The sequence below is a fragment of the Panicum virgatum genome, chromosome 1K (genome assembly GCF_016808335.1).
Source record: "Panicum virgatum strain AP13 chromosome 1K, P.virgatum_v5, whole genome shotgun sequence".
NCBI lineage: Eukaryota > Viridiplantae > Streptophyta > Magnoliopsida > Poales > Poaceae > Panicum > Panicum virgatum.
In genome coordinates this window covers 7,428,747-7,452,861 of record NC_053136.1, presented here as the reverse complement: position 1 = coordinate 7,452,861, position 24,115 = coordinate 7,428,747, and the positions used below count along the sequence as shown (strand labels likewise).

Genomic DNA, 24,115 nt, shown 5'->3' with positions numbered 1-24,115 from the left:
TTTTACGGTGAGTTTCATAGTATTTGATTCATGTCACATCATCAATTTTGCTAATATGTTAAGGAGAGACAAAGAGAGAGTTTTATCAGATGAGAGAGGAGTTCATCCTTATGAAACCTAGCCGGCATAGTTACCTAATTCTTAGCAGTAGTGGAGTTAGGATTTTAAAGTTGGATATTCCCAATCCAAAATACAGAAAAGTTCATAATGTCGATAACTAATAGTATCAGACTTTTCAATTACTCCATATTCAAGAACATTCTCCGATCATGGAATTAGGAGCAGAAGAACCTTATAATCTACTCAAGTCTACTTCCTAAGTATAAATCACTCTGTTCGGCAGGCTGGAGCTGGAGGTTGGAGCTGGAGTTGTGTGAGAGAAAAACACTGTTGCCTGGCTGGTGGCTGGAAGCTGGAGCTGGAGTTGTGTGAGAGGGAAATACTGTAGAGGCTGGAGGCTGTCCACCAGCCGAACGGGGTGAATGAGAATTGTCCTCACCAAATTCGAGTCACAGGTAGGGGTGGTAATGAGTCATGGCCTTAGTAGCCTCTTCACAGCCCGACATGGCTCTTAAATCTTTTAGCTCAAAATTATATAAAATTAGAGCCCGACTCTTTTAGAGTCCGGCCTTTAGATTTTTAGGCCAAAATCTAGAGCCTTTTACCACCCCTAGTCACAGGTCTAAGCATATTATGCTAACATTCTAGTTTCAAACTACAAATAAGATCTAAATTGCTGCTCTCTGCTGTCCAAAATAGACCCCTGGCTTGGTCAAATAGATTGTTATAACTAATTTCAGAATGACCATAATATGAAGATAAAATGTGGATCGATCCACATGGCTACGTGATGTCGGAGCATCACCTACTTGAAGGCTCAAGCGTCCCCTGTGTAGGTCGGAGATGGTTGTGGCATTTTGCCGAGGTTTTCTACGGTGTCGTGCTGCGCTAAGTTTCTGCCGCTAGCCATACATGGCGCATCACCCTTGTCTACTTGGCTGGTTCTCCGGCTTTATGACTTGCCGCTCCCCTTACCACTACGCAGCCCGAGCTCATTTCATACAAAAACACGAACGGAGACGATTAAGCGCGATCAAATCAAATCAAGAGGGCCAAAAGGAGTGGATTGGTGGTTGGACCGGTATCAGGTGAGAGAGAGGAGTGGACCAATATACGCGTGACCATCGTGTTTGGCTGATTTCCAATATACGCGTGACCATCGTGTTTGGCTGATTTCTAACTCAGAAAGTAGGAAATTTCAACCACATAACCTATACATATATGTTGGATGGATACTATAGTTGTTGCTATATTTTTTTATAAATTTGATTAAAGTTAATCAAATTTAACTTAGGACAAATCTTATACGACATGTAATGCTCTTACGCTTTAATGACGAGCACGAACAGGCCGGATGGGACGTGCTCTGCTGGCCTGAACCAGAAAAAGATGGCGATGCCAGCTCTGCTGTTTAGTCGTTCTAACCGCACGCCACGTCTGCTGATTGTTATACAGAACCACCCGATCGAATAGAGAATTAGTGGTGGAAGAGTGGTCGAGACGATCCATGACGAAGACGAACTTACCTACTGAGCACTGACCAACCAATCGTCCACGCCCACGAACATTAATTTTAGGAGGAGGCCGGGAAGGCGTTTTTACTCTTTGCATATTTGTCTACTTTTCCACTTGTAAACCGTCTAGCCTAGATAACTTAAGAAATGGCAACGAACAAAAAAAAAGATAGAATTAATATATTTATATAATTTTAAGCTAATAATAATTAAAATGCGAGTTGATTTGTGAAGGATACATTAGAGCCATAAGCTATTACCACGCTTATTTTCGGATCCAGCTAGCTAGAACATGTGCAACAATACGAGATGCTTGAGAGAAAATATTGCTAGAATTGCACACAGGTGCTTAATTATCCAGATCATTTTGTCATTATCGTGTTGGAATGTAATACTAGTCGTGTATCTTGGAATAGGCTTTACTTACTCATAAATAAATGCAAAAAAAAAATCATGCTCGTGCGGTTGGTGTTGGGTGCGCCGCCATGCAACCCGGCCGGCAGGCCGCTTGGGTCCGATCCGCCCGGCCGGCCGCCCCGGTCATCATCATTACCTTTATCACCGGCCGGGCATCATCGCCCATCATGCTCGCGGGCGGTACGAGCTACAGTACCCATCATGTACGCGCACGGCGGCCGGCCGCCGGCATCACCGTACCCGTGCTGTGCCGTGCAAGTTAATTCTAGTCTCCCTAGCGTTATTATGGAGCAGCAGCTAGTCTCACGCAGATCATGCTTCCGTGATGATGGCATCGGCATGGGCTTCCATTTGGGCGGGTGCAAAAAAAAAAAAAAAACTGAGCAGGTTTACAGTGCTCGTCAGGCACGATAATTCTTGTTCAATTTAGTAAATTTCTCGACTTGTCCAACCCCCTCTTGATTCGAGCAACTGGGAAGCTCCTTCCTGCTGGCGCGACTCAATAATAGCCTGCGAAGAAGAAGAAAGCCATGAAACGCGGCGAGCTGTCACTGCAGCGGCGAGCTTCATCTTTCCTCTCGCCCTCGCCTCGCGCAGGCGGCGCAGAGGCAGGCAGGCAGCGCCAGGATCCATGCATCGCACCCTGCACCCGAGCTGTGCAAGGACGAGCCCACGGCGCGCGGCTCACGAAGCCACGGTGGCGGTGCCCACGCCACGCCGGGCAGCGGTAGCTTGCACTTGCAGCGCACATGGCGCGCCACGGCGCCAGTCGCGCGCGCAGCCGCCCGGAGCCCCAGCAGCGCAGGCCGCCGCTGCGTCCCGCGTGCGCGCACGCCACCGGCCGCGGCGGCCGCTCTACGGCGAGCGACGCGCGGGCACGCAGCGGCCCACCAGATTCGCGTGCAGTAATAAATTTCTCCACGGCTCTGGTTGGGCAGTTGGTGTTGGTTGGCGACCGATGCAACCGGGTGACGCCGCCCCTCGCCGGCCGGTCTCCGCCGCCCGTCGTCCCAGCCATCGTCAGAGAGAAAGGCAGCGGCCGACCACGACCGCGGCAGAGGCTGCCAGCCCTGCCCGCACAGCACGGCGGCCGCCGCCCCGGCGGGGAGGAGTGGAGCCGTGGAGGCCACGAGCCGCGAGGACAGGAAATGAATACGGATACGAAACTAAAGGCGCAGCAGACTCCTCGCAAAAAAAAAAAAGGCGCAACAGACTAGAAGTGTGTGGGAAAAAAAAAGAGAAAGAAGTTAAGAGGAAAGGTGAAATAACACAATAGGGTAAAAGTAAGCATTTCAACTTCTCGCCACATTGTCGTTGTTCTAATGCATGCCTAGTTATGTACTCAGAAAAAAAAAAGGCAAAATTGAGTCGGTGACGCCGAAACATACATGTTTTAGAAATTTACTATCAAATCGTCCTGGTACATATTAATAGCAACGAAAGATGTCTCCATTTAGTTTTCTACAACTCCATCCCGTTCTGCTATACCTCTTCAATTTTTTCCATTTATGTTTTTATATTGACATGTGTGAAATGAAAAAAATTGTTCCTGTGAATTTCTATCTTATCCTGTGCAGTCATGCGAGAAAGAGATGCCACTGGTGTTTCTCACGCACCCCACATCGCCAACCCATCCTCTCTTCTTTTTTCCTCCTCTCACACCTCTTCGGCGCCGACTTGTCCGCCGTGGAGGCTTGCACCGCGGCCGGCGTAGCCACGCGCCAGAGCCCGGCGGACGCGCTCGGTGCCAGCTCATCCATGGCAGAGGGTGCGCTGACCTAGCCTCAACCGTGCCTCACGTTGATTCATTCGCGGTGGAGGTCACGTCCCGGCAGCCACGCCCCGTGCCGGCTCGTCCGCCGCGAAGGCCACGGCCCGGTGACCGTGCCGGCGGTTCTGTGGCTGCGCTTGACACCAGCTCGTTCCCGCTTCGCCATCGTCATCTATGGATGGGGCTACGACCAGCCATGGCAGGCCGAAGGGCCGCTGAACTGGGAGAGTCGATTTGCCTGCATCGACTGGCACGACATACTTGGCATTGGCGTCGGTGAACTAATCACCGGCAGGTACAGCAAAGGGGTAGCCGACTAGGCACCTGCGGCCGGAGGCGATGGGCAACAACTTTGCAGGCGAACGCAGACGAGGAAAGGAGCAAAGATGTCACAAATTCGAATTCAATCCAATATTTAGATGATGGACGGGTGTACACATCGGGGCTCCTAGAGAGAGAGAGCTCCTAGAGAGAGAAAGTTCGCTGCCGGCGCGATCTCACCGGAGCCCCTGGGTGGAAGGTGAGGGGAACTGCCCCCCCCCCCCGACCATTCTCTCCTACATTTGAGGAGGATTCGTGCAGAGTTCGAGCGCTCCGGCGAAGCGGCACTGCATGGGGCACAGACGCCTCACCATGGCCATTCCCCAGCTCTGGTCACACCTACCCCCTGGTGGTGTCGGGCCTCGTAGGCATTCGCCGGTGACTGTCGGGAGTCCGCTGCAGAAGCGGGTGGTTCTGGGGGATGCGGCACCTAGCTCTGGTAAGCCGCTGACTCCACCTCTGCACGGGGCCAGCTTCGCTGAGGCGGTGGTTCTGGGCAATCGCAGTCCGGCGATTGCGATTGGTCTGCCAAAGCACTCCTCGCCCTGTCAGGCCATCCGAGAGAGTAGAGTTAAGCACCTGAATCTCCCTACGGTGAGCATGAATTCAACCTCGGTGAGTCTGACCAATGCGCTGATTCAATTTGTTTGGGAAAGCAAGAGCTCGTTGGTGACTGAGGCGGGCCAAGCGAGCTCAACAAACTCGATTCGAAGAGATACTGCCCAAATAATGGATGAAATTCAATTTCCACCCCTTGCAGATGTTGCCGAAGGGGGGACGGCTGGTACCAAGAGCTACGAGTCGGAGGTTGAAGATGGAGTCCCCGTTTTGGGCCGAACCTCCAGTCCACTGGGCCGGTCCAACTCAGGATTGGACATTCTGGACCTCTTCAACCACTCTTACTTGCCCCCGCCGCAGCAGTCTGGTTTCTCCAGATCGAGATGGGTCTGGGTGGAGGCGGCTAGGGTTTGGGACAAGGATGCCATGCACTTCCCGGGCACAAGGGAGGAAGTGAGGAGATTCGGTGCCAAGGCAAAGTTTCTGCAACCTATGGTGCCATCTACCACCGACTCAAGATTGTTTGTGCAGGTGTTGAATGAAGACAAGATGGATCGCCGCTTCTAGAGCTCGCGGGAGGGGCGATTTCAGCGAGATGGCAGAGGTATGCTCCATGATCCCAGAGAGGAAACTGACCCGCGTGCTAGAGTTGGAGAGAGTTTCAAGGAACCTGGGCATCAGACACATAGAGAGCAGTGGGGGGTAGAGATGGTCGCAGAGAAGGGGAACAAGATAGGAGAAACTTTGCTGGTGTGAAGCGTACGGGGGAAGAGGGTCCTGGACGAGAAATGAGACAGATGTCCGATGAGGATCTGCGGCACAAGCTGAACAGGGACCAAGGTGGGCGCCGGTTTCCCACGCAGCAATTTCTCCAACAAAATTCGTCAAGATGGGATCAACCAAAAAGAGATGAACCGAGATGGGCAGGAAAAGAATCTGGGGGGAACCAAGGTATGTTGTGCTACAATTACCATCAGTATGGCCATCACAAATCTCAGTGTACCAACCCGTCCTATTGCTACAGCTGCAAGCTTTCTGGCCACATTGCTCCTAAGTGTCCCAATGCAAAAGTGAACAAAGGTCTGAAACTCGATGGCTTTGGTATGCCTGGACAATTATTCTATAGCATGACTATCCCGGAAGAGCAAGTAGAGGTAGACAAATCTATTAGAGCAATTATGACCGTCTTAGAGGGGAGAGGGACAAGGTTTAGAATTGACACAGAATTGAAATATTTGGCGGACTCTGAATGGGACTGGCAGGTCAAGAGGCTCTCTTCTAATCAATTTTTGGTAGTTGTGACCTCGGTGGCTGTCATGAAATTATTGCAGAAAATGGGTCATATCAGATTTACTTGCTTTGATATTGTGGCATCGGTGGAGGTGACTGAGATGGCCCCAGAATCTTTTAGTGTTCTGAAAGATACCTGGGTCAGGGCGACTGGAATCCCAAAAGTTGCAAGAAAAGAAGCTTTTGTGATAGAGCTAGCTTACCTGGTTGGTGACCCTGAAGAGGTTCATGTGGAATCACTAAACTGGCGAGAGGTGTGGATTAAAGTAGCCTGCAAGAACCCAGCTCACATTAACAGCTCCTCTGAAGTGTATATAAACAAACAAGGGTACAAGATCACTTGGTGTGTCTCTGAGCAAGGGCCCCCAAAGACCAATCAGGATCCACATGATAAGAGTGACAATAAAGATGAGGAAACCGATGAGGAAGAACAGGACTCCCAGGATAATTATGATGAGCTAACTAAAGAGATCTTGAAAGGAGGGGCTCCGCCAGAGCAGAAATCACCCTCTGAGTCTAGACCAAAAAGTACTCCTAGTGCTAGTTCACACAGGCAGAGAACCTTGGCTGCTGAGGACCAAGGGATGCAATGCTCCTATAATACCCAGATTGGACTACTGGATGCTCAAAATGGTGCTACACCGCAGTTGGAAAAATCTGAACAGACCCTGGGATCAGGGGGTAAGTTGACAACAGTCTTGATGGGAGATTTGGGAGAGAAAACTCAGGAAGATGAAGATGTGCTCTATCAGAGTGATAATGGGTGGCTAGTTGAGAAGCCAGTGGCTCATTTAGAAGAGATAGTTGAGGTAGCAGACTGGGGTGAGGAGGATGATCTGTTGGAAGCAGAACTGCCAGCTGACCATAACATTCCCAAAAGAAATCCACCTCCACAAGCCACTACATTCAGTAAGAGAGTCCCTAGAAGTGGTATCTCAGTGCTGAAACTTGTTGAAGACAGAGTGGCTGCTAAGAATCTTGAAGCTCCAGGTATGTCTAAAACCAATCCCTTTATCATTCTTCAAGAGGTGGATGATAGTTCTCTTAACTCCTTAGCTGTAAATTGTGGTATCTCTTTAAATTTTGATGTGACCAGTGAACTTGAAAACTTAACCCTTCTGAGAGCTAAAGAATTGGCACAAGCAGCAATTCAGCAGGCAATTGAATACAAAAAAGCAGAAAGAAGAGCTAGCAGCAGTTGAAAAACATGTCTCAAATCCTGATGAGAGTAACCCCCTTGAAGAGTTAGTGAACCCATCTAACCAAGAAGATATCCCAGCGCCCAAAAATGAAGCCTCCCCCAGAAGAAGAGGGGGGGATAAAAAAAGAAGAGTTAATGAAGATGCTTTTTTGGAACATTAGAGGGGTGGGGGTGCTGGAAGAAGAAAGCAATTAGTAGAGCTATGCAATTGGCATGATTTCAAGTTTATCTGTCTGCAAGAAACAATCAAAGACACCTTCAAATCAAGAGAGCTAAATTATTTCAGTAGAGGTAGAGACTTTTCTTGGAGTTGGATAGCCTCCAATGAGCACTCTGGGGGGCTCCTGATGGGAGTGGATAGAGATTTAGCGATGGTCACCAAAGAAGAAAAAGGGACCTTCTGTCATTTCTTTGAACTCAAGAATGTTTCTGATAATTTCCAGTGGTGTCTCTTTAATGTTTATGGGCCTTTTCAAGACAATAGGAAAGCTGAATTCCTCAATGAATTAGCTGAGATGATCTCTACCTGTCTGCTGCCTTTTATCATGGGAGGTGACTTTAATCTGGTTAGGAGAGTGGAGGACAAAATCTCAGGCAATGTGGATGTGGGGTGGATGCAAGCTTTTAATGATTTGATAGACAGGACAGCCATCAAAGAACTTCATAGAGGAGAGAGTCGCTATACATGGTCCAATAAATAGGTGCTACTAGTGCAAAGTGTGCTTGACAGAGTTTTTGTGAATAATACTTGGGAGGACAGATATAACTTGGTAAGAGTCTATGCTACCACTAGAGTGGGATCAGATCATAATCCCCTGATTGTGTGTTTGGAAGAAGAGATGTCTCACCTACCTAGATATTTTAGGTTTGATCCCATGTGGCTAACACAAGACGGGTTACTAGCTAATTTCCAAGTGGCCCTCGAGATTTAAGATAAAATGCTTAGACCACTGGCATGTGCTTGCTGGGAAACTAAGGAAGAGTACGAAGGGATGTGGAGCTAATTTTGCGAGTGACATGAGGAAACACAAACAACAACTCTTGCTAACTTTGGGTAACATGGATATGTAAGCTGAGTTAGGAGGGCTCTCTGAGCATCAATGGAAAATCAGATACTTTTTAGAAAAAGAACTCCAAGACATCTATACAGCTGAGGAAATTTATTGGCAGAAGCGTGGAGGGGTGAAATGGTTGCTGGAGGGAGACTCTAACACAGCTTTCTTCCACAAATGTGCTAATGGGAGGAAAAGGAAAACGACAATCCATTCCTTGGAAAAAGGATGGTGCCACCTTAACTGAAAATGCAGAGCTAAGAAAACACATTACTCAGTACTATAAAAAGTTGTTTGGGAAGAAAGAGACAGCTGATATTCATTTAAACAGTGGGGTCTGGACCAGACAACAATTGATCACTCCTGAGGAGAATGAGGAGTTGACTAAACCATTCACTCTAGAAGAACTAGATGCTGCGTTAAAAGAGATGAGAAATGGCACAGCCCCTGGTCCAGACGGTCTCTCTATAGAATTTTATAAAGAATTCTGGCCATTACTAAGAAATGATATCAAGGAAATGCTAGATGAACTTCATGAGGGATCCCTGGGCCTGTGGAGGCTGAACTATGGAGTAATTATTCTGATCCCAAAGTTGAAGCTGCCAAATAACATTAAGCAATTTAGACCAATTTGTCTCCTGAATATCATCTACAAGATTATTACCAAGGTCCTTACCTGAAGACTAACTCCAGTGGCAAGTAGAGTTATTAGCAAAAATCAGACAGCTTTTATTCCAGGAAGGAATATTCTTGATGGTGTGGTTATCTTGCATGAAGTGCTACATTCGCTCCATGTGAAAAAAGAAAAAGGGATCATTCTGAAACTTGACTTCGAGAAAGCTTATGACAGAGTGAGCTGGTCCTTCTTGGAAGAGGTATTGAGATCAAGAAATTTCTCCCACACTTGGATCGACTGGATTATGAAAGCTGCGAAGGGTGGCAGGGTTGCAATTGACATTAATGGAGAGAGAGGGGAATTTTTCAAGAGCTTTAGAGGTCTGAGACAAGGGGATCCCCTATCACCTCTCCTCTTCAACTTTGTGGGAGATGCGCTGTCCGCCATGCTTAGCGCCGCTCGGGCTGCCGGTGATATTGAGGGGGTGACACTAGATTTAGTAGAGGGAGGTCTCACCCATCTCTAGTATGCTGACGACACCGTCATTTTCATCGGAAATTCTGATTTGAATGTTAGGAATCTAAAATTTATACTTTATTGCTTTGAAGCGATGTCTGGCATGAAGACTAATTATGACAAGAGCGAAATTTTTTCTGTTGGAGTAGAGTTGGCTGAACAGAGTAGAATTGCGGCTATTTTTTGGTGCAAGATTGGGAAATTTCCCATGACCTACCTCGGTCTCCCAGTAAGTGACTCCAAGCTATCAAAAGCGCAACTAAGCTACGTGGGAGATAAAGTGCGCAAAAGGCTAAGCATGTGGAAGTGTGACAACCTGTCCTCAGGAGGCAAAGTGGTGCTCATCAACTCTTGCTTATCTAGTGTTCCTTTGTATACCATGGGGATTTACATACTCTATGAAGGGAATTACCAAGTTATTGACGAGTTACGCTCTAGGTTCTTCTGGCAAGGAACAAGTAAAAAAAGGAAATATCGTATGGTCAAATGGGAAGTCCTGATCCGGCCCAAAGACTTCGGTGGTCTTGGCATCTTGGATGTGAGAGCTATGAACGTTTGTCTGGTGGCCAAGTGGCTTGACAGACTGGAAAATGATGTTGACAACATGTGCTGCGATCTCTTGAGGCGGAAGTATCTGGGTCAAAAAAATATTTTCCAGATTAAGAGGAGTTCTGGCTCGCAATTCTGGAGAGGAGTACTAGGAGTCAGAAAATGGTTCCAGTGGGGAAGAGCTATGAAAATTAAAAGCGGCAGGCAGACCAGATTTTGGGAGGATGTCTGGCTGGGCGACCGTGCTTTGAAAATAGACTTCCACAGCCTCTACAACTGCTGCTCTGACCAAAGTGTGACCGTGGAAGAGGCTCTTAGATCTATAGGTTGCAACCTAAAGTTTAGACGATCACTGACCCACCAGGAGATGAGGGAATGGGAGTTGATGATGGATGCCCTGGAGGCAGTCCAACTGAATGAGGGGAGAGATGAAATACTCTGGCTACTAGAAAGTAAGAAGAGATATACAACAAAATCACTATACAGGATGATGACCTTTGGTGGAGTTAGAGATCCCATGATGATAGAAATATGGAAATGTAAAGTTCCACTGAAGATTCAAATATTTCTTTGGATGATCTTCCACGATAGAATCCAATCAGCTTTCCAGTTAAGGAAAAGAAAGTGGGGAGGCCCAATAGAATGCAAAATGTGCGGAGTGATTGAAACCACCGAGTAGAAAAAATAGATTTCAACCTATTCTTCTATTTATCCTTGCAGGTGCGATGTGGGCGATCTGGGAATGGTCTGGTTTTTTAAGACAAGGTGTTAGCTTCGCCTACGGTGATCATCCACAAGACGTCGGCCTTCCTCGCGCATTGGAAGAAACTGCTCGGAGAGAAGAAGCAAAGGCAAGTGGAGACGGTTCTTGCGGAGATCGACGGGGGCTGCGCCTCGGCCACCTAAACCTTGGCTTCTAAGTGTCCGTGTGTGTTTACCGTTCTTATTAATCCGTTCCCTAACTTTTGGCCGTGTGGCTGGCTGGTGTAGAGGTATTTAGTTTGTGGGTAGTAGTTTGCGTCTGCTGCTTAACATGCTTAAAACTGGGTCTAGTGTGATTCTTTGAAACGCGTCCTGGCTTCGTCCTAGTGTCGACCGATGTATTATGCTCGCTGGGCTTTCAATAAAGCTGTGCTTAATGCCTTTGGTCGAAAAAAAGATGTCACAAATTCCACAGTTAACGTCTGAATTGGATAGAATGGTGAAATTTAAACGAAGATATCTTTCGCTGGTATTAATGTGTACCGATATAATTCGGTGGTAAATTTCGTTTTTTTTTTGCAAAAAAAAATCAGGACATCTTCAAGCAAGATCAATGGTAAGGAACATATCGATGTTCGGCCCACCGTACCCGTATTCTCCTTTGCTGTGTCTGTGTGGGAACAGATGAAAACCGGCGGCGTCGACCGACCGGCCAAAGAAAGCATCAAGGCATCATTAAAAGAAAACAAAGCAAAGCTAAAAAGCAAATTACTCCTAAAATCGTAAAAAATCGATGTCTACAGAGGCAGGAAGGAGAAGAAGAAGGGTCAAGCGGGAAAGAAAATGAAAGGAAAAGAAGAAGAAAAGAGGGGGGGAAAGGCAAGGCGGGCAGGGAGGATGGTGGTGGTGGTGGGAGGCGAGCGGGTGGAGGTGGGGTGGGCGGGCGTCGTGGGCGGTGGCAGCGCAAACAAGCAAAGCCTTCCAATTAACTCCTCCCCACCTTCCTCCCTCCCTCCTCCCCACGATTCCCAAATCCCCAGCTCCAATTCCGACCCCGATTCTACCCTCGCGGGCCTGGAGCCGTGAACCGGCGCATCCGGCGGCATGCGGCGCGGCGGCGGGGCGGCGGCGGCGGACTGGGACGTGGAGTCGCGGTTCCGCGGGGTGCGTAAGCGGCCCTGGGGCCGGTACGCCGCGGAGATCCGCGACCCGGCAAAGAAGGCGCGCGTCTGGCTCGGCACCTTCGACTCCGCCGAGGACGCCGCCCGCGCCTACGACGCCGCCGCGCGGATGCTGCGCGGGCCCAGGGCCAAGACCAACTTCCCGCTCCCCGCCTCCGCCGCCGCCGCCACTTACACGCCGTACACCACCCCGGGTGTCTCGACGCCGCCCGTCGCCATGCCGGCCTGCAGCAGCCTCAGCTCCACCGTAGAGTCCTTCGGCGGCGCGCGCCCGCGGCCCGTGCTCCCGCCGCGGTCCCCGCCGCCGCCGATCCCCGACGGCGACTGCCGCAGCGACTGCGGCTCCTCGGCCTCGGTCGTGGACGACGACTGCACGGACGCGGCCGCCTCGCCGTCCTGCCGGCTCCCGCTCCCGTTCGACCTCAACCTGCCCGCTGGCGCCGGCTGCGGAGCCGGCGTCGGGTGGTACGGCGGCGAGGAGGACGAGCTCAGGCTCACGGCGCTGCGGCTGTGACGTCGAGTTCAAGTGAGCCGCTGCTTATAGAGAAAGAGGAAAAGGAGAAAAATATTTGGTTCTTCCCTTCTCTTGTAGCCAACACGAACTCTCTCCACAACGTTCGTTGCTATTGTTGTTGTTTACTTGATCTGATGATGATTACTATGCCCTGATCTGCGTATCTGCATGCTTGTTGCTGGTGATTGAGGATTGTCGCCAAATCTCGCGGCAGCTCGCTGCAGTTGTGCTGTAATATAGCAACATTTTACTTCCTTCCTCTTGTGAGGAAAGAGACAGCTAAAGTAACTTATTTTCATCTTTAGCTACATTTGCCTTTTTCTTTGTTGCGTACACGGCTGTATCTTTAAGTATCATCTGTTTGGAATTGAGGGAGTTCAAAAATCACGGCCAAAAGGCTTGTAGTAAAAGGTTTGTTAAATGCTACCAATCTTGGTATCATAGTTGTGAACGGATGGACATGATCTGCATTTTGACTTCTAACTTTCAGCATTTTCAAGTAGCATGAACTAATTCACTTTGTTTTCCCTGAAAACCATTAGTTTACTCCACGATCATAAATGCCTGGTGCTTTTGCAATTAACTTGTCATTTACAGCGATCCATTATTTCAGTTCTCATTACTTTTTTTTTGCATTGTTGTAGTTTCCCATAATAGAAGAAAGGTGTTTTTCTGTTCAGGATGATGCCGCAATTTCTGTCACTGAAAGTAATTTACCTGCACACTTTGATTTATATTATACTAATGAAGAGGCAATATCAGCTATGGATAGTGGGCTGTTGGAAACTGGATCCAAAACCATTTGGCATTTGCATTCATAATTCTGGAATATGACACACCAACCATTAGCTGAAAACATAAAGGCATGCTGAAAGTAGAAGATTCTACGTGGTGGTGTTGCAGTAGCTTTACTGCCCTATGGAACATCAGACACATTCATATAAAGCATTAACCAAGATGCTAAGTTGCTTGCATGATCAACTACAACTGTCAAAGCGATGTCAATAGTATCATGCGGGTGGCATAGCATAAAAAGTGAAAGGTATTTTGAATATACTGTTCTCTTGTTGTCAGTATATTCTGTTTGTTATTTAGGAGTACTGACAAATTTAATAAAATTTCTTATGTTTCAGGCTTCTGTCATTTTTACATGGGAGTATGACGCTGCAACTATGATCCTGTTTCATCTCTTACCATATGGCAATAAGGTAGTGGAAAGAAATATTGTGAGCATAATAGATCAGTATTGTGTTTGTTACTTTTTCATGCAATAATATATTTGCTTGGAGTGACAGTGCAAAGAATAATTTGCTCTTTGCAAGCACTCTTTATGCTTTGCTGTTCTGAATAAACTTTGATTTTGTAATGTAAATTATGGCTTACATCTTGATTGATACACCATTTTAAAATTCATTAGGCAGTATATTATTTTCAACAGATGTCAATACTTATACTGGAAAATGCAAAAAGACACTCTTCCTTTTGTTATTAGCCCTATCAGTGTTTTGTTTAGGTGTCCCCTAGAAGGCATGGTTTGGCTATTACTATGGTAATATGTCTAAATATGTAGGCAAAACTGTCATATTCCTGACTCCACACTCCAGCTGACCTTAGCATGATGCATTTAAGAATTAAGTGTAATCGACTGGAACGCATGCAATGAAATTATTTTACTTTGACCAACTATCTTTATTAATATAAACATTGGCTGTATGAAACTGAGATAAGTAGATTTGTCATGAAAAACACTATGCTAATATCATCACACATTTCTTTGTAGACCTTTCCAGCTGCTCCTTTAGTACCTCAATTGATGACCAATGTCAAGAATAAGCACTTTGGAAATCATGTCAGTGAGATAGATCAATGCAACATTGTATATTCATGTACGAAGCTTCTTTTCTTTGAATTCTTTCTTTCTTAATGTTTTGCTGTAGCAAGCAACAAGCCAACAAATACTGTCGGTTTACAGTAAACCTACCTTTTGACAAAGGTGGATGCTTGATGGAACGGCTTTGTGAATTACTGGAGAAGTGCTGCCAATGATGTAGTGCAGATCCATTGAATCTGGGAATGATTTGAAAGTTGACAACAGGAAATCGAAGTGCAACATCAATTAAGATACATCTGGCCAGTTTGTTGTGGGTACCTTGAATGATCTAGACTGCACTATAACTTACATAGAAATATCTTCTAATTACACTGAGCAACCCTGACAGCCCATCAGGTGCTTTCTTTCTAACTGCTAAGAATTATGCTAAGGCTATATATTCTTAGTTGTCAACACATGAATACAACTTGGTGATGGCTGTAGACTCTGGGATGAGCGAAGCATATTCAATGAAGTGGAATATGAGGAGCATATATGATAATATTACAATGGCTGTCTGGTTAGATTGAAGGACAAGGGAGCAGGGTGTTGTTTAAAACTATGTTTACACTTAGATTCAGGTTTGTTGGGACAATCGGCTGTCTAAGATGCAGCATCTCTTCATGGAACTATTTCTCTTACTCGTTCATGCCTTCTTAGTCAAGTAGATGTACTAAAAATTAACTCTGTTCTTTTGAGGAACTTCAATATTAGCTAATCTGGTGGAGTTGAAGGGTCCTTATGTGAAATGAGTATAGGTGAGACGATGCACACAATACCACATTACCACTTATGGGGTGAAGAATTTTTGTAACATAATTATTTAATGAAAAGGTAAGGCCGCTTGTACATTTGCTTTAAGAATTCATTACTTTGGTAATGTTTGTACACTTTTCATGTAATATTTCCAAATAAATATGTAATTCCTTTATGGTGACTAATAATTTTGTTCCTTTTCTTGCTTAGAGTAATCATTTCTTACAATCCATTATATAATGGTACCTCCCACTTACTTATGATGTATTTGGGGTTTTGCTCCTACAGTTGATCCAGATTGTCGTTTCTTGGTGACTTGTGAGTGAATTGTTGATCAAGATGGTCATGAAACCTGATTTTGCATGTGTGGTCTTAGCTGAGTTTTTTATGTATTACTCCAAACTTCTCCTGTTTAACTGCATCATAATGATTTCTGACAATAGATTGTTAGCATTTTATTTGTTTCATCTGTGCCTTTTGTTTAGCACCTCATCAGCTGATTTTTGTTGATGGCTCAGGAGTTCTTGTCGCGTAGACGCTCTGACATCTAGTTTGGTCCTTCCCCTATTTAAAACCTGTTGGAGCATTCATTTGATTTGCATAATTGATGGCAGTTGGTCCACTAGACCCAACCACTTGATCACCCACTTGTTTATCAGGTACTGTGGGGTTATGTTTGAGCAAATCAGAACTGGCGGCACCGTCTATAATCCTAGCATAGTTTCCTGTAGCGTAAATTTCCAGAGCATCAATGGTCATCCTGATGACCATTTCATGTCGTGCCTTCCATGTTTCTGTCACGGTGAGATCTGTTTCAATTTTCCCTTTGTTTTTCATGTCCAGTGTCTGTATGCATCTGTGGAGACAAATTTAGAAAATCGATGGTCATCGTCCATGGATGATGTTGATAGCAGACTAAAGCTACCGTGTATGGTGCCAAACTAGCTGCCAAAGATGCCAGAAATTTTGCCCGCTCCACCGCCACCTTTTCCCCATGATTATGTGGACACTTGCTTATAATTAAACTCATCAGTATCTGCTTCATTTAACTCCAGCATCTGCTCCGCCGTTGCTGCCCTTAATCATTGATGATCTGGTGATTAGGTTCCCGACTAGACCACTAAACTATCTTTCTCTGCTCCTTTGTTTCAGCTGCTCCAGATCCTGCGGCCCGGTGTCTGCCGATCAACACGCAGGGGCAAGCAAGCGTCTCTCCCCCCATGTGCCTTGGTCCGCGCCGGTGGCCGCACCCCCCGGTTCTGTGTGCTGTGGAGCTGACAAGGATGGCGCCGGTTGACGCCTCTCGGCTGGACGCAGCCGGACGTCTGCGGTGGAACAGAGGGTATGATTTGGTGGAACAGATCATGCTACATCCTCGTCAAGAAACCGCTGGGTAGCCCGGTCGCTTAACCTCTGGACGGTTTCGCCTGGTGGCCGTGGTGAGATTGGTGCATCGGCTGTCAGCTGTGCCGATGGAACGTGAGCCAGCTGGTATTAGGCGCCTGTCTGTACACCGCGCTGGAGCTATTTGCGGGTGCCAGAAACTGAACGGGGTCGTGGTGGTTGCTCACTGTACACTCCAGTGGTACAATACAATTGGTACTGGTAGTGTTTGTTCTTGATTTGATTGTGTTTGGTGTGTGTTTGGCATGTGCTCTACTCGAGGCATGATACTCGAAGTGAAAAGGATTCGAGATTGCTAGCTCAGACCAGTTGAGAACTTGAGATCCCCCTCCCCTGTGCCGCCAAATTCTAAAACTGTTTAATTTGCGTAGGAGTATGTGTTAAGCAAAGCTTGGCCCTCGATGCAGCAACGATCCCAGGCTCCCAGCGCAGGTCAAAGGCGGAGGGCGACGCCAGCCTGCCACGGACAAGCGAAAGCGGGAGGATACGACGAGGCGGGCAGCGGCGGCCAACCACCACCGTGTCCTCCCCTCCCCTCGGTAGACGGTAGGTTGGCTGGCGGGCGAGGGAGGAGGAGGTTGAGCTGAGGCCTGAGCTGGGCTGTCTCTACCCTTCCTCCTCCGCGTCGTCGTCGCGCGCGCCCACGCAGCGTCCCTGACCAGCTGTACATACACACGCGGAAAGGCACAGCGCTGCCGCCGCTGCACAGCTGGGCGAGGCCGGCCGTCGCGGAGCTCGGAGACCCAGCCCTCCTTTAATTAGGGTGGGCGCCGAGCCGAGCCCGGGCATAAAGACGGCCCCCCGGCCGGCCGCGACCCCTGCCCTGCCCCCGGACACCGTCCTCTGCCCTCCGCTCCGTCGCTCCGTCGCCCCCTCCGTCCCGCCGCCGCGGTCTCTCTCTTCCCTCTTGCGAGAGGGGGAAGGGAGAGGGGGCAGGGAGGCGGAGGACGAGGACGAGGACGGGGAGGGGGGAGGAAGAACAAGCAGCAGCAGGGCCCGGCCGCGATCCGTCGTCCTCGCCGCTCACGCTCTCCGGCCGACCAAATCCTTCTCCAGGCGCCACACCGACGACGAAATGGCCGCTGTAAGTCATGCTGCATTTGTCTGAGCTTTGGCGCTTGCATCTGATCGGCGCTCTTCGATTGCGGCTTTGCTTGCCCTCGCATCCGAAATAATGATGATGCCGCGCCGCGCCGCCGGCACGCCCCGCATCCATCATCGTCATGGTGCGCTCGCGCGACGTTCCATTTACACAATTACTACACTGCCTGATTATCGGTTCAGCCTGCAGCGGCGCCGCATGCATGGCTGCCGCCCCCCACCATTCTGCTGTCGATTTTGTGGTGTGGTTAAACTAGACAGATTGTGCGTGGACGATGGCATTGGGATCGTCGTGCACGAACCCTTGCGGCACGGGAGCACCCCTGCCTTAGCCCATGTGCGTGCCCATGTTGGTGAGCGCCACCTTTCCCCAACCCGCGACGGTGCTTGCCATTATAGCAAGTCCAACTCACATTTCAAGTTCCTTTTTTTTGAGAGAGAGAGAGAAGTATAATATACTCCTAAAATCCAGAATTAGGCAGCGGAGAGCCGGTAGTTTGGTGGCGGCCGGTCTGGGGATCAGGGTCGCTGCTCGCTTGCTGAGGCTCGCAGGGGTAAGGTTCACGGATCTGGGTGAGAACACCATTATCTGTTAGTATCTGAACATGGGCGCTGACGACTCGATATCTTCTTTCCGCGCCGTGCGCCCGCGTGCACATGGCGCGACCCGTGCTCGGACGACCCGCCGGCCGCCCATGTGCCCCAGCAGGGGAGTTGGACTCGCTCGGAAGAGTAGGCGGGCGTCGAGGCGATCGGCGATCGGCGATCCGCGATCGAGCGGGGAGAGGGAACGCGCCGGCGCGTCCGGGCAGGTCCGGTCCAGCCTCTCTCTCCCGGCCTTCACGTCCCAGCAAAGCGAGATTAGCTGCCGACGCCGGAGCTCAGACGGGCGTGCATGCATCATTCAGTCGGTGTTGATTAGCTGGCCTGGGTGCGGGCAGGCTTGCTTCGTACTGCTATGTTGTAATCATGCAGGGCGTTGGGCTGTCATGTGCTCTGTCTTGGTGTCAAAGGCAATTCTGTTCGCAGTTGTTTGCGTCGTACTAGTGTACTACACAATTTCGTTCTCGCACGCCCTGACTTTTTCTTGTGCTCCAACTAGAAAACAGTGTATACGCAATTTCATCAAGTTTTATAATCTTAGAAATAGTGTATACACAATTAATTAATATACTATACTAACGGGCCAAGATTTGGGGAGCTCCCGTGCGTTCTGGCCCCACGTGGGTCCCATATACTGTTCATGTGGGACCCAATACTGTTCAGTGGGACTCATGTACTGTTCAGGGGGACCTATGTGGGGCCCATGTACTGTTCAGGGGGGCCTATGTGGGCCCATGTACTGCTCAGGTGGGACTCACATGGCCCCATGTACTGTTCGGGTGGGACCCATGTGGGACCCGTGTGTACTGTTCAAGTGGGGCCCACGTGGAACCTGTGTACTATTTATTTGGGACCTACATACTATTTAGTTGGGACCCACGCATAAAATATATTTCATTATTTTCTATATACAAAAAATAATAATACAACTTTGTATACTACGTTCACATGTGGTAGCCCTACTACTTTTTGGATTTTACTTTCACTTCGTAAACTCGCAAAATATAATCGAATCATTCATTCATTGCTAATCTTATCTTTTTTCTACCAAAACTAATAATCAATATAAACCAATCCATCAACTGTACCTACTAAAAAATACTAAGATGCTTGGAATTGACGCAATCTCAAACTCTAACTTTTAGATTCTATTCAATACATAGATACGATGTTGCTTTGAACATAGTAAGAGATAATATTTTTTCATTATTACTTTAGATCAACTTTTTGATAGAGGCGCGTATAGCGCGCCAACACTAGTTTCATTCTAATGAAACTCCTTTCTTTTCTTTCTTCATAATTTCCATCACAAATGCTGACATGTCACTATATTTAATGCGCATAAAATCTCTATGAGATTTGCAGTGGGATTACCCTAAAGACTTTTTAGACGGATTAAATTTGCCTCTATTAGCACTCATATTCAGCACTTATATTCTTAAGCTAAAGTTTTGCCCCACCTTATTAAGCACTCCTGTTTTGATGGATTAGTGCTAAAGTTTAACACTTGAATACAAACACCACCCCACGCATGGCCCTTCTTCTGTAGCTTGCCCCTTTTTTTTAACCGTATCCACTAGTGTTTTGGCATTTTACCGACCGATTTGCTCATCGAGATTCATTCATTCGTGCTAGTAGTTTTCAAAAGGGAAAACAATCATTCCGCGCTTGATGATTTGCAGGCCGGGCACGCCGTCGTGCCCAAGTTCGGATCCTGGGACGCCGAGAACATCGGCTACACCGTCTTCTTCGAGAAGGTGCGCGACAACAAGCCCGCGCCACCCAAGCCGCCCGCCGCCGCCGCCAGCGACGACTTCGACCCGTACGAGCACTACGAGAACCTCAGCAGGAAGGTGCCGTCGCGCCCGCCGAGCTCGCACGGCCACGCGTCGGCGCCCGCCCCAAAGGCGCCCGCGGCCGGCGGCGGCTACGTCTTCGACCCCTACGACGACCATTACGACAGCAGGAAGGTGCCGTCGCGCCCGCCGAGCGCGCACGGCCATGGCCACGCGCCGGCGCCCGCTCCAAAGGCTCCCAGCGGCGGAGGGTACGACTTGGACCCGTACGAGCACTACGAGAGCCGCAGCAGCCGGAACGTGCCCTCCCGGCCGCCGAGCTCGCACGGCCACGCGCCGGCCGGCTACGACTACTACGACTCCTACGAGCACTACGACAATCTCAGCAGCAGGAACGTGCCGTCCCGGCCGCCGAGCTCCCACGGGCACGCGCCGCCGCCGCACCACCACCGCCCGCCGCCGCCGCCGCCGCAGCAGCAGCAGCACCAGCACTCCGGCGGCCACGGGTATCACCACCGGCGGACCGGGAGCAACGGCAGCAACGCGGCGTCCGAGGCCAGCAGCCGCGGCAGCAAGTTCTCGCCGCCCAGGCCGTACCAGCCCCGGTACAGCAGCAACAGCAACAGCTACCCGGCGCAGCCGCAATCCGGCGGTCACGGCGCCGCCCACGCCGCCCAGTACCACCAGCAGCAGCAGCAGCAGCAGCACGGCGCGCCGAGGGCGGCGTCGCCCACGCCGTCGCCGCCGCGGCAGCACCAGCCCCCGCCCCCGCGGCGGCCCAAGCCGTCGGCGGTGCCCCGGTTCGGCGTGTGGGACGAGCAGAACGCGGCGATGGCGGCGCAGGGGTTCACGGTGCAGTTCGAGAAGGTGAAGCGGCACCGGGAGGAGGCCAGGACGGCCCCCGCTCCGCCGGCGCCGCGACCGCAGCTGCAGGCGCTGGCTCCCGACCACACCGCGGCGGCGGCGGGGGCGCGGCGGCACGCGAAGAGGAAGCCCAAGAGGTCCTTCATGTCCAGGATGTACAGGTGCCTGTTCCCAAGGGTCAGGGAGTGTGAGTGAGTGATCCAGTGAGGCCGCAGCTCGGTAAATTACCACCAAACCATCAACTGTACACGTTTTCTTCCACGCAGACTACTGTACTGTTCTAGAGCTACTTGAAAATTTGTTTGTTCTTTGGTCATTACCTCTGTATACTGGTATGTATAAACTCCCAGCACATTATTAGTCAAAGTGCATGAAAGATCATGTTGGAGTACACGTATTATTTACGTCATTGCGTATACCCATTCTTTGACTTGAATTTCGTTGCACAGTCGAGGCACAGTCGCGTAGAGACAGTGGTGCATTTTCTTCGTAAAGAAATATAAATGAAAAATGGGTGATGACTTGAACAGGTCTGCGCCTGGAAGTTCAATGAGGCCCATTAAACCTCACAAATTGGCCCATTGAGTCCATCATCATCACTTTGTTAAAATCAGTGGGGCCCTATTTCATACTTGCATTTCCTACTTCATCTAGCTCGTTCAAGTTTTGTATGGAGTGTTGGCTAACGTGTACGTTGGACCAGGCATTCCAAGTAATTTAGTCTTATGGTTCTTCATTATCTGCATATGGTCTTTTTTTTTCTTAGGCGCTCATTTTGTTAGGGCTTTCAGTTTAATGTTTTTATTCAGCGACCGTGGTTATTGGCAAGAACTCATTGAGTCTATCGTTTGGGCACATAACAAATTAAAAGTTGCTCCTGCAACTCAGCCTAGAGCCTTGAGCATTATACAAGGACGTGCTGTAGGAGTAACCCATTACATTCTGGGTGGGAGCATAAAAGGAAGATATATGTAGCGATAATTGACAGTACTCATAAAAAAAACTTTTTCCAGGCGATATAAGGGACTCGCCTAACCTATGGCCGGCCATAATATCACCTAGCCCTACGGCCTTTCTATTTTTGGAAAGTTTAGTATATTGGCAGTTTCTTTTCCGATTCCCGGGGTCGGCAACGAGTCTTTTGGCGCCAATTTGCGCAAGATGCGCGCCAAACAAAAAGGCAACTGCCCCACGATACCCCCTCCGCCCTCTCGTCTTTCTCGCTACCCAAGCTAACTTACCACACAGGGTTTCCTCCAGCAACGCACAGCAACAGAGGAAATCTAGAGAAAAAAGAAAAAGCAGACCAGCAGCAAGAAACATGGAGGAAAAAGAAGTGGATCAGGTGAGCATATCAAGATGACTCTTTTTACTACTATGTATCCATCATCTGCAGTTTTGTTTTATGGTACTAGCAACATAATAGATCCACAGGGAAAAATACATCCTCCAGAGGCAAAAACCACACAGACCTTATTTGTTTTACCCCAACAAATTGCTATACATAGAGATTTGAAAAAGTAACATGTGTGTGTAAATTTCTGGACAGAAGTGCTGGATATCCCCCTTGGTTGCTTCCCTGTCGTCCACACCATCACTAATGCTGTTAGTATGTTGCCAGTAGATCTGCAGATTTGAAAACTTGGTTAGCTTTTCTATTCTGAATGAACCAAAAACATGCATAGTTTGTATGTAAAGTACAAAATGGATTTAAATGAGAATTGCCTTGTGCTTCCTACTGAAAGTACAGAATTGACTAACTGTGAAAAACTGATGTGCTTGTAGTAAAAAATAGAATTGCCTGAAAAAATTTCCTTAAAAAATGTAGGTGAAAATGCTTTATGTAATATATATTTTTACCTATCTGATAAAATAATATTGCCTACGTACTATATATATTGTTGCCTATCTGATAAAGTAATATTGCCTACGTACTATATATATTGTTTCCTATGTGATAAAGTAATATTGCCTACGTACTATATATTATTTCCTATCTGATAAAATAATATTTCCTACATACTATATATATTGTTGCCTGTTTGATAAAGTTAAATTGCCCACGTACAATATATATTCTTGACTAATGCTGAAACAGTGTTGCTAGTGTCATAAAAAATGTGCGGCGATAGCAAAGCTGTAATGGCATCTATTGCCGAGCCTTTGAGGTTACAAATTTGAATAAATCATCCATCTTGAAAAGTGAATTCTGGATAACTGAATATCTTGATTTTTTGAGCTGACAAGAAAATAACCAATTAGAGAGGGGTGTGAGATTGCAGTGCTTTGTAGAGAGTGGGGAGGGCGAATAGAGTAAGAGAAAAAGTATCATGTGTGTTGCCGAGACAAAATTATCACCTTAAGTTTGCCGAATGAGCCATCATGGTTTCTGTCCAGCTTAATCACCTCGTCCAATAGCTTCCTCGTCCATGCAGCGACTTGAGCCTTAGTGACACTGATTTCTACATTATCAACCGCTGGTGAATCTGCGTAAAGGATCTGTGAAAAAGAAAAAGAAAAAGAAAATGATAAAGTTCTGAAAATGGGAAGATCTTTGGTGGAGCAAGAGCCAAAAACAACTTACCTCAAGTAGGAAAAGGCAACCCCCGCACTGAGTTTTTCTTGTCCATCTTTTTAGCGGCATCCTGGAGCTGCTCCACAACAAACTTGCACCAATTCAACTCCTTGACCATTGAAAGATTTCAACTCCTTGACCATTTAAAGATCAACTATTCCTCGTAACACCTTGGACTGATGCACAAACTAGTTGGAGCATGAAGGCCACAAGAATGTGGATACAACAATCATCAGCCATGATCTCAGGAAATCCTCATTTCAATGTTATTTTCCTTCACACCCTTTCCATAATTGCTTCAATTTTGGGTGATGTGCCATGGACAATTTTGTACAGAGTATAAAGTTAACAGCTCCCAAATCAAGCTCGTATTTCACTTCGCCGCCCTTGTTTGGTAAGCCCAGTATGTCAGCGACAGCTTCTGCTGTAACAGAGATCCTACCCCTTCCATGAAGCACAAGCTCTGAGGACTCAGCATCAAAACAGTCAAAGAAAAGCCAGTTAGCGAGATCCGCTGCATTGTTTCACAAGAGATCTTCAGCAGCCCGCCGAATTCCACACCACATATCATCTTCATCTCATCTGATTAGAAGACATGGTTTTGTACAGCTTGACAAGCCTAGCAGGCGAAGCCCTGTGCCTGGGTTGTTAGCAACAAAAAAAAAGCAGGGCGTGCTATCAGTATTTAAGGAAGAACTGATAGGTATTGTTTACAGTTAAGACATGATACTAGGACGAGTTGCCAAAAAAGATAAGAAAAAAATCACATAGTTTGGTGGTTGGGGCCATACCGCCGTATGAGAAGAGGGGGGGGGGGGGGCACTGTTTCTACTTCAGTCCTCTCGGCATTGTGACAAATATGCATGAAAAAGAGCTGCTTCAGA

At 48.1% G+C, this 24,115-nt stretch overlaps 2 protein-coding genes and 1 long non-coding RNA gene across 3 annotated transcripts; 2 read left to right on the top strand and 1 right to left on the bottom strand.

The window, feature by feature from the left end:
- The first annotated feature begins 11,319 nt into the window (after positions 1-11,319).
- Positions 11,320-16,595, top strand: LOC120648318 (ethylene-responsive transcription factor 3-like). The gene is made up of 4 exons (XM_039925055.1): positions 11,320-12,274; positions 12,907-13,304; positions 13,396-13,470; positions 14,043-16,595. The coding sequence occupies exon 1, from the start codon at positions 11,672-11,674 to the stop codon at positions 12,260-12,262; it is 591 nt and encodes a 196-aa protein (XP_039780989.1). The 5' UTR covers positions 11,320-11,671; the 3' UTR covers positions 12,263-12,274; positions 12,907-13,304; positions 13,396-13,470; positions 14,043-16,595.
- A 156-nt stretch (positions 16,596-16,751) lies between these two features.
- LOC120648310 (formin-like protein 20) lies at positions 16,752-21,060 on the top strand. The gene is made up of 2 exons (XM_039925044.1): positions 16,752-17,376; positions 19,679-21,060. Exons 1-2 carry the CDS (start codon positions 17,368-17,370, stop codon positions 20,849-20,851), a joined length of 1,182 nt encoding a protein of 393 aa, XP_039780978.1. The 5' UTR covers positions 16,752-17,367; the 3' UTR covers positions 20,852-21,060.
- A 1,044-nt stretch (positions 21,061-22,104) lies between these two features.
- Positions 22,105-24,046, bottom strand: LOC120648304. The gene is made up of 4 exons (XR_005664898.1): positions 24,023-24,046; positions 23,241-23,871; positions 23,015-23,155; positions 22,105-22,282 (listed from the first exon to the last, which is right to left on the bottom strand). It is a non-coding gene; the product is annotated as an uncharacterized LOC120648304 (long non-coding RNA).
- Between the last annotated feature and the right edge of the window lie 69 nt (positions 24,047-24,115).

Coding starts and splice junctions, on each gene's coding strand:
- LOC120648318 (XM_039925055.1), top strand. CDS start 11,672: ATGCGGCGCGGCGGCGGGGCGGCGGCGGCGGACTGGGACGTGGAGTCG.